Genomic DNA, 17,427 nt, shown 5'->3' on the forward strand with positions numbered 1-17,427 from the left:
TCAACCATGCCACACATGCCAATATTTTGACATGTCTGTTTCACAATTAAATGCATAACAATTGAAAAGTGTACACACCTCACGTATAAACAATACACTATATACATGTACTGACATAGTTGGTTATTGTACCATGTGGCGCATTATGGGTGATTTATAGGATTTAGAAAAGTATATTAAGAATGTTTTAAGAATGGATATGTGTGTGTTAAATTCAAATTAATCGTTGACAAACAAACATAGGTAGTTTACTCATTTCATTGGATCAATATGAGTGTTGATGACAGGTGAATCAACTGTTTGCCAAGAGCACAGTACACCAATGAAACAATTACATGTGATGCCTGCAAAAGATGGCAGGCACACATTTTGCTAACAGTTACCTATTTTTGGTTTCACGTTAGTAATACAACTTTTACACTCTGAAGTTAATGTGTCTATTGAATAAACGGAGTGTGCAATATTTATTTAACTTTAACTAACAAAATACGATCATTGACATGTTGGTATACTTTATGAATAAAGAAATAAAACAAGTCTATTTCAATCTCAATACAAAAACATGACATGTTGAGAATCAATTTCTTTTGCAGAAGGTTGAAAATGGTTGTGATTGGTGAATATTAACTCGATGTGTTAGAACTTATATAACACTTAATCAAATTCACTCACAGTACTTAAAGTTGGTACATTACTAAGTTACATCATGATATATTTCTGCTATTTCCACACCCCAATTAAACAGGCTTTAATACTTGTTTTTGTGTGTGCAACTTTCAACAAAACATGTGACTATGCGAAATAGAAAAGGATCAGCCAAACCTCTTTAAATTTACTTTTATAATTTCCATTTGCGAAAAAAACCATGTTAAAACAATCTTATATATTATTAATACACAAAATAGAAAAGGAATACAGAAAATGTACTCTCACAATATCAAATGCAGCAAAAGCAATACCAAGCTTGAAAACAACAAGAGATGTGTTAGTCAGAAACACAATGCTCCCTATTGCGCCGCTTTGAAGCCATATATTTAACCTTTGACCTTAAAAGATGACCATGACCTTTCACCACTCAAAATGTGCAGCTCCATGAGATACACATGCATGCCAAGTATCAAGTTGCTATCTTCAATATTGCAAAAGTTATTGCAAAACTTTAACCAAGGTTAAAGTTTTATGTTAAAGTTTTAGGACAGAATGACATACAAACAGACAGGCCAAAAACAATATACCCCCGATCATTTGATCCGGAGGCATAAAAATGTCTGCAACAAAGCAGGACTGTATATTTTGGTAATAATAGTAAAAATACAATCTCATTAACAGTTTACAACTGAAACATCAAACAAGAGCTGATAGAAGACAGAGAGCCTTAACGTCTAGCAGTTGTAAGTGGCAATGTTTCTTACACCTTACACCTGTATAGAAACCTACTAAAAATAACCATTTTCAAAGATAGGCAATGTTCATTATGAGTCAATGTTCTGTCTCCCATACAAAATGTTGATTAAGACTCAATGTTCTGTCTCCAATACACAATGTGCATTAAGACTCAATGTTCTGTCTCCAATACACCATGTTCATTAAGACTCAATGTTCTGTCTCCAACAAACAATGTTCATTAAGACTCAATGTTCTGTCTCCAATACACAATGTTCATTAAGACTCAATGTTCTGTCTCCCATACACAATGTTCATTAAGAGTCAATGTTCTGTCTCCCATACACAATGTTCATTGAGAGTCAATGTTCTGTCTCCCATACACAATGTGCATTAAGACACAATGTTCTGTCTCCCATACACAATGTTCATTAAGAGTCAATGTTCTGTCTCCCATACATAACGTTCATTATAAGCAATGTTCTGTCTCCCATACACAATGTTCATAAAGAGTCAATGTTCTCTCCAATACACAATGTTCATTAGGATCAATGTATTGACTCCCATACACAATTTTCATAAGGAGTCAATGCTCTGTCTCCCATACTCGAAGTTCATTAAGACTCAATGTTCTGTCTCCCATACACAATGTTCATTAAGACTCATTGTTCTGTCTCCCATACACAATGTTCATTAAGAGTCAATGTTCTGTCTCCCATACACAATGTGCATTAAGACTAATTGTTCTGTCTCCCATACACAATGTTCATTAAGAGTCAATGTTCTGTCTCCCATACATAACGTTCATTATAAGCAATGTTCTGTCTCCCATACACAATGTTCATAAGGAGTCCATGTTCTCTCTCCAATACACAATGTTCATTAGGAGTCAATGTATTGACTCCTATACAAAATGTTCATTAGGAGTCAATGTTCTGTCTCCCATACACAATGTTCATTAAGACTCAATGTTCTGTCTCCCATACACAATGTTCATTAAGACTTTATGTTCTGTCTCCCATACACAATGTTCATTAAGACTCTATGTTCTGTCTCCCATACACTATGTTCATTAAGACTCAATGTTCTGTCTTCCATACAGGATGTCACTGAGTGTCTCCTTGCTACTGCGGAAGTCTTGCAGGCACCGTGGGGAGCACGCACTAAACATAAACGGCAGATTTTTTATGCCAAACAGCTGGGTGACTGGCCGTATGATCCTCAGGCCTGGACCAAACATGAACCCATTACAGCAGTCACATCTCACACGCCTGCAATAAAACAGGGGCTGTGAGTTATAAAAAAAATATAAGATTTAAAACTTAAATCTAGAAACTCTTAATAAAGGAAGATAATGTTTTGTGCTTATGAACGTAGAGGGGATAGATCTATATGTGTATATTCATTTAATATTTAAAACCTGTGATCAAAGTGCACAAACATCAAGTTCATCATCTTAAAATTATGGTTACTTTTATATTTGATGTAATATAAAGGGTGGGCAACATAAAACTAACATTACTTACTTTGCAAAAAGCCTCTGTACAGATTCTGGTAACTGTCCTGGTGACTTGCCCAGCTCTGACCTGGCTATAGTGTATAAGGTCATGTCAGCCAATCGCTGAAAAAAAGCACTGCATGTTCAGTGATCAGGTCATCTCTACTACTGAGTGTTTGAAATAATCAATAGTGTTCACACAGCACAAGATAAGTATTCAACATGAGAATTTGCAGGAAACCTTTGTTTTTAAAAACTGAATTAAGTATTGATGTATTTGAAGTGTCTTGTAGATTTTGAAAACAAAATATATTATGAATGCAGATCTTTACTTCTATGAGTGTAAATCTCACATGTATATATAAGTATACTATTCCCACTTCTAAATAACTCTCCAACTACCTGTGGTTCATTGTGGGTGTTTTCATGCCAGAACAGGGGATGCATGAAGTTATTTTTCACGTTGAGTCTATCAAGATCCAGGCGCAGAGCACCAGACGGCATGGCAGGCAACTGGTTACCCTCCATGTTCAACTCTCGCAAGGATCTACACATGAATGAGTCATGGCATTAGTGGACTTATATATCACTATAGTGACCAACACATGTATGAGGCATGGCATTAGTGGACATATATATCACTATAGTGACCAACCCATTAATGAGTCATAGCATTAGTGGACTTATATATCACTATAGTGACCAACCCATTAATGAGTCATAGCATTAGTGGACTTATGTATCACTATAGTGACCAACCAATTAAAGAGTCATAGCATTAGTGGACTTATATATCACTATAGTGACCAACACATTTATGAGTCATGGCATTAGTGGACGTATATATCACTATAGTGACCAACCCATTAATGAGTCATAGCATTAGTGGACTTATGTATCACTATAGTGACCAACACATTTACGAGTCATGGCATGAGTGGACGTGTATATCACTATAGTGACCAACCCATTAATGAGTCATGGCATTAGTGGACTTATATATCACTATAGTGACCAACCCATTAATGAGTCATGGCATTAGTGGACTTATATATCACTATAGTGACCAACACATTTATGAGTCATAGCATTAGTGGACTTACATATCACTATAGTGACCAACACATTTATGAGTCATGGCATGAGTGGACGTGTATATCACTATAGTGACCAACCCATTAATGAGTCATGGCATTAGTGGACTTATATATCACTATAGTGACCAACCCATTAATGAGTCATAGCATTAGTGGACTTATGTATCACTATAGTGACCAACACATTTATGAGTCATAGCATTAGTGGACGTATATATCACTATGGTGACCAACACATTTATGAGTCATAGCATTAGTGGACTTATATATCACTATTATAGTGACCAACACTTAAATTATTCATGGCATCATAAGTGGACTTACATATCACTGAGTGATACCATAAGTGGACTAACATATTGCTATAGTGACCAACAAATTCACAAATGATAGCATTAGTGGATTTACCAGTTACACATCATTTTGGTGACCAAAACATACATGAATGACAAGACTAGTGGACTTATGTTTATATTATATATGTATACACATATCTAAGGAACCTGTCCAGCGGACAAATCAAAGACTTGTCTCAAATAATGGACTTGTCTCAAATAAAAAACTTGTCTCAAATAAAGGACTTGTCTCGATCTCAAATAAAGGACTGGTCTCAAATAAAGGACTTAATTTTAAAATTAATAAGTTTTATTTTCTAGTAGATATATATCTAGAAGTGTTATTTATTATATATCAAAAGGTCAACTTCAGCTTTCCAACATAAGTGCAGTTCTTGGTTCCTTCATCAACTATCTACCACAAACTGCAAGGGTATGTGACTGCTGTGTGAGCCCCTTGTGGTGTACCTACTGTAGTTGTGAAATCTCATTCTGTATGAAGGTGATCCTGTTGTAGGAGATATCCAGGTACTCCAGATGCTCCAGGGTGAACAGTCTGCAAGTACACAACGCATACCGTCACCTAGACACCCACAGGCTATACAGTCAAGAAATATCAGATCTGACACAAGGTATATTCCATCACAGGAATTTGTATGTAAGGTCAGCCTCTGGTGCGCTGACTGACATATTTCACTAGGGAGTTAAACAAGGGCTGTTTGTAAAACATGCATGCCCCCATATGGGCTGTCAGTTGTAGTAGCAGCCATTGTGTGAATACGTTTTTTGTCACTGTGACCTTGACCTTTGACCTAGTGACCTGAAAATCAATAGGGGTCATCTGCCAGTCATGATCAACGTACCTATGAAGTTTCATAATCCTAGGCGTAAGCGTTCTTGAGTTATCATCCGGAAACCATCTGGTGGACGGACGGAGACCCCACCACAACAGTACATAATATAATCTGCAAATGTGGTCCTAAACTGCATCCAAGAATGAGTCACTGTGACCTTGACCTTTGACCTAGTGACCTCAAAATCAATAGGGGTCATCTGCCAGTCATGATCAATGTACCTATTAAGTTTCATGATCCTATGCGTAAGCGTTCTTGAGTTATCATCCGGAAACCATCTGGTGGACGGACGGACCGACCGACCTACAGACCTTCCGACCTACCGACATGTGCAAAACAATATACCCTCTCTTCTTCGAAGGGGGGCATAATAAGTATATGGTATGAAAAGATAATAAGTGTCTTATCTTTTTGTCACACAATTTTCCGTCACAAAAAAAAGATTTTGTAACAAATCCTAAAAGCTGTTTACTGACAACATATTTCGACATCAACAAAGTTATTTCACCAAAATAATGCTATTGCTAAGTTTAAGGCAAATTAACACAGGAATAGTTGGTTTACTAAGTGTTTACATTTTATCTTGTATATCTATACATCATGCTGATAACTTATTTGAAGTTTCAATTAGATCACACAACCCATGCGAAAGACAAAAAAATATCTTACCGGACATGAGGTCCGATAACTTTTAAAATGTACCGGACCTCACCGCATTTTACCGGACTTTATTCTGCTTTAAACAAACAATAAAAATACATGGTATAGTTTTTTATCATTATGATGTTCACAATGTTTAACAACTCTAAATACAATAAAATAACAATTAAATTTATGCCCGTTTAGTCAGCACTACCGGCCGTAAATTACGCCAAAAATCGGCCGTATTACGTCCTTTAACAAATGGCGGAAACTCGGACGTCCGATAATCCGCACTCATATTGTTGTCTAATATTGAATAATAGTCACATTACACAGCCATGTATGCTGACACAGATGCACCACGAAAACTTCTAGGGTAACTTCAGTCGCCAAAGCGTCCAATCGGTAACGAGAATGCGTATCATAAGGGCAGGGATAAATGGCGATCATTATTTTTGATCGACGTCAGTCTTAAAGTTAGCGTTTATCGCAGATTAATTTACACAAAATCACAGTTTTAAAATTTACGCAATATCCAATGGTAATTAAACAGTATATGAAAGACGGTGTCGGGTATCATCGCACCTATTTACCATAAACAATTACTTAAACAATCATTGTTCCTTATGAGAAATTAAATGCAAATGGTTAGCAATTAATAACTTATGGTGAGTAAGTTGTGAAAACAATACCCGTTACAAATTGCATGCGGTAACAATTTAATTTAAATAGCAGTATATTTCATCATGTCCATTTTTAGAACTGAATTACACATTTTTCTACAGCCACGTGATAATATTATTTAAGTCTATTTGTACGCATCTGCACCATTCACTACACATGATGCCATGTAAAGCCTGTGTTTTAATAAGAGCACGAAATTTTTGCTGACAGAGTTGAGTTCCACGCATGGCAAGGTTTAAGCGTGAGTGTCAAAACAGACCATGTGCCGTTACTATATATAGACGTGCAACTCGGTACATGTAGTATTTTAAAATAAAATAATAAATGTACCTATGAAGTTTCATGATCCTAGGCACAAGCGTTCTTCAGTTATCGTCTGACAACCACCTGGTGGACGGACAGACCGACAGACCGACCGACCGACATGAGCAAAGCAATATACCCCCTCTTCTTCGAAGGGGGGCATAAAAATACATAGGCATTAATGCACACAATGAGATATTATTGACACATTGAAACTATAGACAAAATACGTAAATTTATGAATTATAAATTAAATTAAAGTCGCTCATTGATTGGTCGTTATTATCAAATATTACCAGTGAATATGAATATGCTCGCACATTGCGTCACTTGATTTACGCATGTTAAATGGGAATGATCCCTTCCAAAAATTCACTTTTCATAAGCACTTGCAAAAAAAAGGCGGACTTTGTGTTTATAAAATTCTGAATCACATTAGCATCAATACTGGTCATATTTTGGTTTTGAACATTGAACTCGGTATTTGTTAATATTCAAGTTTCGTTTTCATTGTTTTATCAAAACACACAATTTATTTATGGTCGGACACAAGGTCCGACAATGTCGGGAATAGAACAGGACCTCAGCAAATTTTATCGGAAATGTCCGAGGTCCGATGTCTTTCGCATGGGTTGGATCACATGATAAATATAGAAGAAATGTGCTCCAATAACTTATACAATTGTTACATCCCCATGGCTCAGTTCAAGTGCAAGAAAAGGAATAAAAGGATAACTTCACACACAAATTAAGTACTGCACATGTTCACTTGATGGTGATGACATGTTTGAAGTTTCAATTTAAGCGCTTGAGCAATGTTAAAGAAGTTTCACAAATGTAAATTTGTATTATGCCGATTGCTAAGTCACTGCATGTGAAAATTATGTCTTTCACATCGACACTTCATGCTTGTTATAAGTCTAAATTGAATCAATTGCAACATGTTTAAGTACCGGTAGTTTGTTTCACAAACTTGTATGAAAATTGTATGCAACCACAACTGCAATGTCCAGCTAATATTATATCTAATTGGTAGTGACTTACTGGTGACTGCCATCTAAGGTAACATACATGTAACTAATTTGTAGAGATTGAAAAGTGTCTGTATTGTAAAGAAAAATATTTAAATGGTAATGACTTAACATTGACTGCCATGTCCAAGTAACATATCTAATTGGTAGAGACTGAATGGTGACTGCAATCTAAGGTAACATATCTAATTGGTAGAGATTGAACCATGTCTGTAATGTAAAGTAGCATACTTAAATGGTAATGACTTAACAATGACTGCAATGTCCAGCTAATATACCTAATTGGTAGAGACTGAATCATGCAGAAGGAGACAACCAGTGTTCTCAGATTCTTGAGCCTGTGTATGTCTGCAGGCAGGTCTGTGAGGGGATTGTTGCGCAGCTTCAATATCTGCAGCTGGCTTATGCCAAGTACTGCGGCTGGGAACGTCTGAAATACAGGGGCTCTTTTGCATCATCACATAAACTTGAACAAGTCACAAGCACCAATGAAACATATGCTTATAATAAACAGCCCCTATTCAAGGCAATGTACTCACAGTGAAATCATTGAACGACAAGTTCAGGTACACCAGATTCCTCACCAGCGGGGAAATATCAGGCATTTCACAGATGAAGTGGGCCTGAAATGTAAATGTATTGTTTGTTAACTAAAGAGATGATAATCATAGAATTGCTCCAGGATATAGTTTATGTGTGAACCACAATCATCAATGTATGAATCAAAATAATGTTAATGAACTTAATCAAATGATGTTTCCAAAACTGACAATTTGGTGGGCAATTTTTGAATAAGGAACAGTTGAGGAAGAAAATATCAATTCATGGTGCCCACTTTGATGGCTATTGTCGACCATGATGTCAACATCACAAAAATGGTGGGAGTTTTTATTATTTGTCAACAGATAAAGATTTGTCTTGAAACCTATTACTAAATGGACACAGGCCGTTTTATTGAGAAGTAAATAAGTTAATTTATTGACAAGTAAATTTATGTTATTCAACTGCTGAAGCAAATTACCATTTTAACCACTTTACTTCTGGCATTTTTTCCTCTGGCATTTTTACCGCACATCAAGAACCCTCAGTATTTAAGGGCAATATTTGTACTTTGAGACTGAAAGCCTACTCTGTGTATTGAAGGGCAATATTTGTACTTTGAGACTTAAAGCCAGTCCTATGTATTGAAGGGCAATATTTGTACTTTAAGACTGAAAGCCCACCGTGTGTTGAAGGGCAATATTTGTACTTTCAGACTTAAAGCCAGTCCTATGTGTTGAAGGGCAATTGTTGTACTTTGAGACTGAAAGCCCACCGTGTGTTGAAGGGCAATATTTGTACTTTCAGACTTAAAGCCAGTCCTATGTATTGAAGGGCAATACTTGTACTTTTAGACTGGAAGCCTACTCTGTGTATTGAAGGGCAATATTTGTACTTTGAGACTGAAAGGCCACCCTGTGTGTTGAAGGGCAATATTTGTACTTTGAGACTGAAAGTCCACACTGTGTGTTGAAGGGCAATATTTGTACTTTGAGACTGACAGCCCACCCTGTGTGTTGAAGGGCAATAGTTGTACTTTAAGACTGAAAGCCCACCGTGTGTTGAAGGGCAATATTTGTACTTTGAGACTGAAAGCCTACTCTGTGTGTTGAAGGGCAATATTTGTACTTTGAGACTGAAAGCCCACTCTGTGTGTTGAAGGGCAATATGTGTACCTTGAGACTGAAAGCCTACTCTGTGTATTGAAGGGCAATATTTGTACTTTGAGACTGAAAGCCCACTCTGTGTATTGAAGGGCAATATTTGTACTTTGAGACTGAAAGCCCACTCTGTGTATTGAAGGGCAATATTTGTACTTTGAGACTGAAAGGCCACCCTGTGTGTTGAAGGGCAATATTTGTACTTTGAGACTGAAAGCCTACTCTGTGTGTTGAAGGGCAATATTTGTACTTTGAGACTTAAAGCCCACTCTGTGTATTGAAGGGCAATAGTTGTACTTTGAGACTGAAAGCCCACTCTGTGTATTGAAGGGCAATATTTGTACTTTGAGACTGAAAGCCCACTCTGTGTATTGAAGGGCAATATTTGTACTTTGAGACTGAAAGCCCACTCTGTGTATTGAAGGGCAATACTTGTACTTTGAGACTGAAAGCCCACTCTGTGTAATGAAGGGCAATATTTGTACTTTGAGACTGACAGCCCTACCTGTGTGTTGAAGGCAAAATATGCGTACCATAAGACTAGATGTTGAAGGGCAATATTTGTACCTTGAGACTGAGAGCCTTGCCACCCTGTATCAGCGAGTCCAGGATAGCGATCTCTGATGGAGATATGATACCATCTTCCTGGGAGGCTGAAATCAACAAACAATGCTTCCCAATAATCAGCGCAATATATTTCACTTTTGATAGAATCCTGAACATGCATATTAAAAACTTATATTTATTATAAACAGATCATAGCATTCAATTTAAACAAGAATGCCCTGCCCCCTGGTGGCCATTTTCTTCAAGCAACTATAGCCATTTTCACACTCCCCCAAGATATCATTGGGACAAATCTTCTGACCAAGTTCATGATGATCAGACAATAAATGTGGCCTCAAGAGTGTTAACAAAGTTTTACTATAGCCAAATATGAAAAAAAGGCCCCGCCCCCTGGCATCCATGTTTTTCAACCAACTGGAACCATTTTTGAACTCGTCGAAGATATCATTGGCACAAATCTTCTGACCAAATTTTATGAAGATCAAAAAAAAAATAAAATGCCTCTAGAGTGTTAACAAGGTTTTACTTTAGCCATATAAGAAAAAATGCCCCCCACCCATGGTACCCATGTTTTACAACCAACCGAAGCCATTTTCAAACCTGTCAAAGATATCATTGGGACAAATCTTCTGACCAAGTTTTATGAAGATCGGACAATAAATGTGGCTTCAAGAGTGTTAACAAGGTTACCAAAGCCATTTATAGCTATATAAGGAAAAATGTCCCGACCTCTGGCGGCCATGTTTTTCAACCAACCCGAACCATTTAAGAACTCATCCAAGATATAATTAGGACAAATCTTCTGACCAACTTTTACAATTATCAGACAATAAATGTTTCCTCTAGAGTGTTAACAAGGTTTTACTTAGACATATAAGGAAAAATGCCCCGCCCCTTGGCATCCATGTTTTTCAACCAACCGAAACCATTTTCAAATTTGTTAAAGATATAATTGGGACAAATCTTCTGACCAAATTAATTGAAGATCCCACAAACAATGTGGCCTTTAGAGTGTTAAAAAGGCAAATGTTGAAGCCGCACAACGCACATAAGGCGATCACAAGAGCTCATCATGAGCACATTGTGCTCAGGTGAGCTAACAATTAAATAACATTTTTTTAGCTTTAATGTAAACGTCTGTCTAGTTTTGTTTTGAAAACATATCTGCATAATTAACAAAAGTTTAACATTATTTATGCAAACTTATTGGTGCAAAAGAAGCATGACAATATCTTAATCCAGCTTTCCTACAATTAAGGGATTTCAAAAGAATATGACACAAGTATTAAACACATTTTTCCGCACACAAACTTTTATCACCTGTAAAAAAGCATCAGTTTATATGCTCATCTACAAAACTTACTGAAAGGAGATTGACTTCGTCCTGCGCCCTGGAAGAACTTGGATCGGGCTGAGTGAAACATTGCGTCTTTGGCAGGCAGCTCAGTTTGTCTGAAATAATATTAGAGAATATCCAAGACTTGTGACTCCTTAACATTTCACGCTAGATCTGGAACCCAAACAATAATGAACATACACGGTCTTAGTCCCATATATGATTAAAATGGATTCCCAAATAAAAAACAGCAGCATTTTCCCCATTTACACCATGACCATTCAAGATAGCAATTTAAACATTAACAAGGACAACCAGTATAAACATTAACAAGGACAACCAGTATGTTTATCTGTTCAAATAGTTTAACGAGAGATACTACATTTACATTAAATATAAGACATATATATTATTCATTATTGTAAAAACTATATTTGTATAATAAATATAAATTTAAAGTTATGATTACCTATCCTGACTTTGACTTAAATTCAGATTAACAGTTGTAAATCCTATTGAAATAAGTCTATCCTTGTTAGTGCAAAGTGATCAACATACACAAATACTATTAGTTTCCTTCCTGATGTTAAGTTACTTGAAAAATTAAATATAAATTAACTTAATGTAATAACAGTAAATGTTTAATAAAATTCAATATAACATGGGATAACTGTTAAGTGAATTTGAAAACACTGGTGATCATTTTAGACAAATGAATAAAATAAACACAAAGGGTAAACAGTAATGCTGTGGGCTTTGTAAATAGAACAATCAACATAGTGTGAAAAAATCCAGGCAAAATCTCTGGCACTACACACTTAAAGGAAATGTATGTGCAAAATGTACAATCTCTTGATTAAAATTGAAATAAAACCTTTGTAAATGGATTTTATGTTTATTTAAATGTAATAGAAAACAAGAACCTAATTTCAATAATTTAAAATAAATAGCTTGTGGTTGTAGTTGTTCACTATTTGCATAGTACTGGGTACAACTGACTCTTCATAATGAAATGTTCAAAGCCAGATACTCCAACCCACCACCAAACACCATATGTCATGATGGTAGCCAGTGACATGTTATATATTCTAAGCTGAACTAGAGATGTGTTTGTCAGAAACACAATGCGCCCTAATGCACCACTTTGATTTCTTTTTTAAATTGACCTTTGACCTTGAAGGATTACCTTGCCCTTTCACCACTCAAAATGTGCAGCTCCATGATATACAAATGCATGCCAAATATCAATATCAAGTTGCTATCATCAATATTGCAAAAGTTATGACCAAGGTTAAAGTTTTGTGACACATAGAATGACAGACAGACAGACAGACAGACAGACAGACAGACCAAAAATAATATAACCCCGATCATTCAATCCGGGGGCATAAAAAGGAGCATACATCTGTAAGTTTAAATGAAAAACAAGTATCGTTGGAAACGATGGATGCTCCCCGATGATGCGCTTTGTCAATCTAGGTGTTAATAACAACCTAAAAAAATCTATTATTAGCATTGGTGACCTTGACCTTGAACCCAGTGACCTCAAACCTCATCAAAAGCTAGAGGTCCATGTAAGGTACCTACATGCCAAATATGAAAGAGATCGGTAAAGTAGTGAAGACCCTATGAGAAACTGTACAAAAGCGTGACGGAAAATCTATTATTAGCCTCAGTGACCTTGACCTTGAACCCAGTGACCTCAAACCTCATCAAAAGGTAGAGGTCCATGCAAGGTACCTACATGCCAAAAATGAAAGAGATCGGGAAAGTATTGAAGGCGCTATGAGAAACGGTAACAAAAGTGTGACGGAAAGAAGTAAGAAAGGAAGGAAGGACAAACTGGCAACTGCATGCTCCGCCGAAATTTTATTTCGGGGAGCATAATTATACAAATCCCACAACTTAATATCCTATGTTTAAACAACGCATAAAAATGTTTAGGAAAGGACTTCTATGGACAAGGTTGCATCTAACGATCGTAATACAGACAGACATCCACACTTCTCCTCCAATTTGCAACCAACTTTTCACATTAATTTGAATTAAAAGTATTCCAGATAGTAATAAGGTTACTTTTAAAGTTGACCAGTGAACAACGTAAAATGTTAAATTATTTTTTGATGTTATTACATTTTAATGCTTAAGAAAATTGGTATAAAGCAGATATTGCCTGGATTAATATAATTCATGGAATGTTTGAACTGTAAGAGTCAATAATGCAATGTATACAAGGGGAAAAATGTCACAACTGGCTTACGCAATGTACTCCTTGATTCTAGATTTCTCTCTTGATCTAGTACAAATTGTACAATACATAACTTTAACTCGTGAACCAGTACTGTCACTATAAAATAACATTATGGCTGCATGTATTATAAAATTATCACAAGATATATTTATTCAATTATTATTATTTAAAAATACTTAACAGTTATTTATTGTTGTTTTAAAATGCCAAATATATAGCATGGCAAATTTGGTTTGAGAGATAAGATCTAAAGTTTTAAATGTCCTCTTAAATAAATGTCTAGCCTTACTAACTGCTTGATGACCTGGTTACCATGGTTATTGGTAGGGTACTTACTGCTTGATGACCTGGTTACCATGGTTATTGGTAGGGTACTTACTGCTTGATGACCTGGCTGCCATGGTTATTGGTAGGGTACTTACTGCTTGATGACCTGGTTCTGACTGCTGATCTCCACTGTGTCGTCCTCTACCAGGATGATCTCTGTGTGTGGTGCCTGACCAACCTTCAACATATAGCCAACACATACTGTAAAATATATATTTTTTGTTGGACACTCATTTTTAAATTTGTGTTGGTCCCCTCAAACACAAAATCATATGTTCAATGAACATTCAAATCCAAGTCTTATATCAGAAATTATTTATAAAAAAAAAGAGTAGAAATTTAAGATAAAATGAAAATACCAGATTTAATAAGTCCATGAAATTTCATGTCAACAAAAATAAATTAAACTACACTTTAATGCATCCCTGTAGGTGATTTTATAACATACACACAACATATGATATAACACAGCCATAGGATGAAAGCATACACCGTAAGGTGACATTGTATGCAGTGATTTTTTTGCTCAAAATTACCGCCGATTTTCGTCTGCTTCCCAATCGCAAAATTTCATGTTTTTTCCCCAAAGATCTGACAAAATTTTCCCAAAAAACGCCCAATTTCAATTTTTTTTTTTAAAGAAAGAAGTCTCTTATGACTCAATTATGATTTGTGAACTCTAGATCTCAACTTTATTTTTCAAACATCCTACAAAATATATATCTTTAATTTAGTCCTCTTTGTTGTTAAAAAATGCCCAAATTTGCCAGTTTTATTGATTAAAAAAATCCCAATTTTACTAGACTCCTTTTCCCAAAATGGCTAGAAAACCCCCTGAACATGCACTTAAACACAATATTAATTCTGTTAATTATAATCATATTTATTATGCTTAATTTTTCCCAATTTCATGGTTTATCGCGCTATTTTTCCAAATGTCACGGTTTATCGCGCTAATTTTCCCAATTCAAATGGCACAGGCTGTAACAAATAAAAGCAAAACAAATCACTGGTATGTTATAGATAGCAAAAGGAAAAAAGTCTGTCTGTGCCTTACAACCTGGTTAATTGTTGGTTGATAATTGTTAACTACAGTTATCGAGGCCATGACCATGGGATAAAACAGCATGAAACTTACGGTATGTCCTGGGGCATATTTTGGAAGTGGTCTTATGACAGACTTAACCTCCGTGTTCATGAGACTTCGGACATGCAGCTTGATCATGGAGGCCATCTCAATGAGCAACTGTCGCTGGGGGATTCGGGGCTCAGCAGCTGGAATCTCCTGACCTAAAGTAGTATGTAACCCTCTGGTTCATGTTTTTTTACAGTCAATAAATAATCCTACAGTAATCAAAATACTGTAGCAAGTTTCAAAATAAGTAATACTTAGTATTTAATTACTAATGACTATGTACAGTCTCAGGCCAATCGGCACTGACGGTTTCTGAATTCCAATTAAGTTTTTGTTGCCATATTATTAAGGATATTATTTCATAGCTATTGACTTAACATTAATATTAGCATTTATATTAGCTTATATTGATTTTACAGTGTGACAAAACTTTGCTTGAAGAGGTGTTGCAACACAGTGACTGATGGCAGCTTAAGTGGATGTTGTGGTTCTGCAAGTACAAAATACCACTTTAACATCAGAGAAAAGCTGCCACAACAATGTGTTAACACTGCTGCAGTCATCATAGCAAAAGGGGATTGCTATATAAGGGCAGCACTATTTGTAGGTGCCGCAGATAGGTACAAGTCAGACTTCAAACGCCCTTAGATCAGGGCACTAAAATGGCCTGGGGAACGCCTTGAATGTAGATCTCATTTTAAAATTAGCTTAAACAAACTCCAACAAAATTCTAACCTTCTGGAGTTAAATGCTGCAGGCTAATTTCGTGATTTGTTGGGTTGATGAATTCATCAGCAATCATCTTAGTCAGCTTGATATAGTTTTCTCTCGAGGACACATATCCGTACACCTTCTGATAAGGTATTCCATGAATGTCAGACATTTTCACTATAAAATTGTTCAGTGTAAATGCAGGTGGATGATAAAACCTGATATCATCTACAATGTCTATGGCATGTGTGATCTCAGGGTGTTTTCTGGGTTGTCTAGCTGGCAGGCTGTCTGGACCCCTTGGCTTGTAGGGTTTGACCAGGGACTTTCCATCAACGTATGTTCCCAAGCTTGTGTGGTCCCTATACAAGGGATCAAGAACAAATTTCTTTTCATCCCTGCTCACTCCAGACATCCTGCTTTGGCGTGAGGGGTACGCTGTCCTGTACACTGACTTGCGATGCAAAGATTCTGACGGTGGTGGGGATACTAAGCTTGGCACAACACTTGGAGTTGGAGAATGTCGAATAGTCGTGGCATCTCGAGATTTGTAGTTTCCGTCATCGTCAATATTAAAATCAATAGATTCAAAGTAGTCATTGAGTTTCGTAGTTACACCATGAGTGCTAGGTGCAGGTGTGTCAGGCAAAGGTGGCAATGGTTTTGGTGCCCTGGGACGTCTTAACAACTGCTTACCCATTCTGGTTTCGACAAGTTACCTACAAGTAAAAATAAGAGAATCAGTAAACCTAATATAATGCTCCAATGAGATGCCCATTATAAATGAATGGTTTAATTGAAAGCATGGGAAGTAAAAATTGAGCCAACTAGAGCTTTGTCACAGCCATATACCCCCACATGCTGCATTGACACAGAATATTTTGCATGCTGTCTTCACAAAACAAGAGAAGCTACTTTATGGCAATTTTTAAGAATTATTATGCCATTATCATTTATGGTCGAATGACACACCGTCCAATGACCGTGAACAAAATTAATGTACAGAATCATTTAAAAATCTCACAATGAATGAAATAGTTATGGCCCGCACAAGCTCATTTATGGCCATTTTTTACTTTTGAACTCCAAGTGTGACCTTGACCTTGGAGATATTGACGGCATTCTTTCGCATTACACACCGTCCAATGATTCTGAACAAATGTACCAATAATTTTAAAATCTCACAATGAATGACATAGTTATGTCCCGGACAAGATCATTATTGGATCTTTTTTACCTTTGATCTCAACGTGTGACCTTGACGTTGCAGATATTGACGTAATTCTTTCGCATGACACACTGTCCAATGATGGTGAACAATTGTGCCAAATGATTTTAAAATCTCACAATGAACGACATAGTTATGGCCCGAACAAGCTCATTTATGGCAATTTTTGTGACCTTTGAATTCAACGTGTGACCTTGACCTCGGAGATATCGACGTAATTCTTTCGTATGTCACAACGTTCATCCAATGATGGTAAACAAATGTGCCAAATGATTTTAAAATCTGATAATGAACAACATAGTTATGGCCCGGACAAGCTCATTTATGGCAATTTTTGACCTTTGA

General features: G+C 36.3%; 1 protein-coding gene across 3 annotated transcripts in view; it reads right to left on the reverse strand.

The window, feature by feature from the left end:
* Positions 1–822: 822 nt before the first annotated feature.
* LOC127834583 (leucine-rich repeat-containing protein 63-like) overlaps positions 823–17,427 on the reverse strand; it is a 28,703-nt gene continuing 12,098 nt past the window's right edge. For 2 of the 3 annotated variants that reach the window (XM_052360579.1, XM_052360578.1), the window contains exons 2-13: positions 15,879–16,573; positions 15,147–15,298; positions 14,104–14,186; positions 13,691–13,726; positions 11,458–11,546; positions 10,095–10,180; positions 8,367–8,450; positions 8,106–8,257; positions 4,786–4,869; positions 3,284–3,428; positions 2,910–3,004; positions 823–2,654 (exon numbers count right to left, since the gene is read on the reverse strand). In XM_052360579.1, the coding sequence (XP_052216539.1) occupies positions 2,456–2,654; positions 2,910–3,004; positions 3,284–3,428; positions 4,786–4,869; positions 8,106–8,257; positions 8,367–8,450; positions 10,095–10,180; positions 11,458–11,546; positions 13,691–13,726; positions 14,104–14,186; positions 15,147–15,298; positions 15,879–16,554 (1,881 nt within the window). In that variant the 5' untranslated portion in view covers positions 16,555–16,573 and the 3' untranslated portion in view covers positions 823–2,455. The remainder of the gene's footprint in view (positions 2,655–2,909; positions 3,005–3,283; positions 3,429–4,785; positions 4,870–8,105; positions 8,258–8,366; positions 8,451–10,094; positions 10,181–11,457; positions 11,547–13,690; positions 13,727–14,103; positions 14,187–15,146; positions 15,299–15,878; positions 16,574–17,427) is intronic. The other variant, XM_052360580.1, reaches the window with a different exon arrangement.

This window comes from Dreissena polymorpha, chromosome 6 (assembly GCF_020536995.1).
Source record: "Dreissena polymorpha isolate Duluth1 chromosome 6, UMN_Dpol_1.0, whole genome shotgun sequence".
Taxonomy (NCBI): domain Eukaryota; kingdom Metazoa; phylum Mollusca; class Bivalvia; order Myida; family Dreissenidae; genus Dreissena; species Dreissena polymorpha.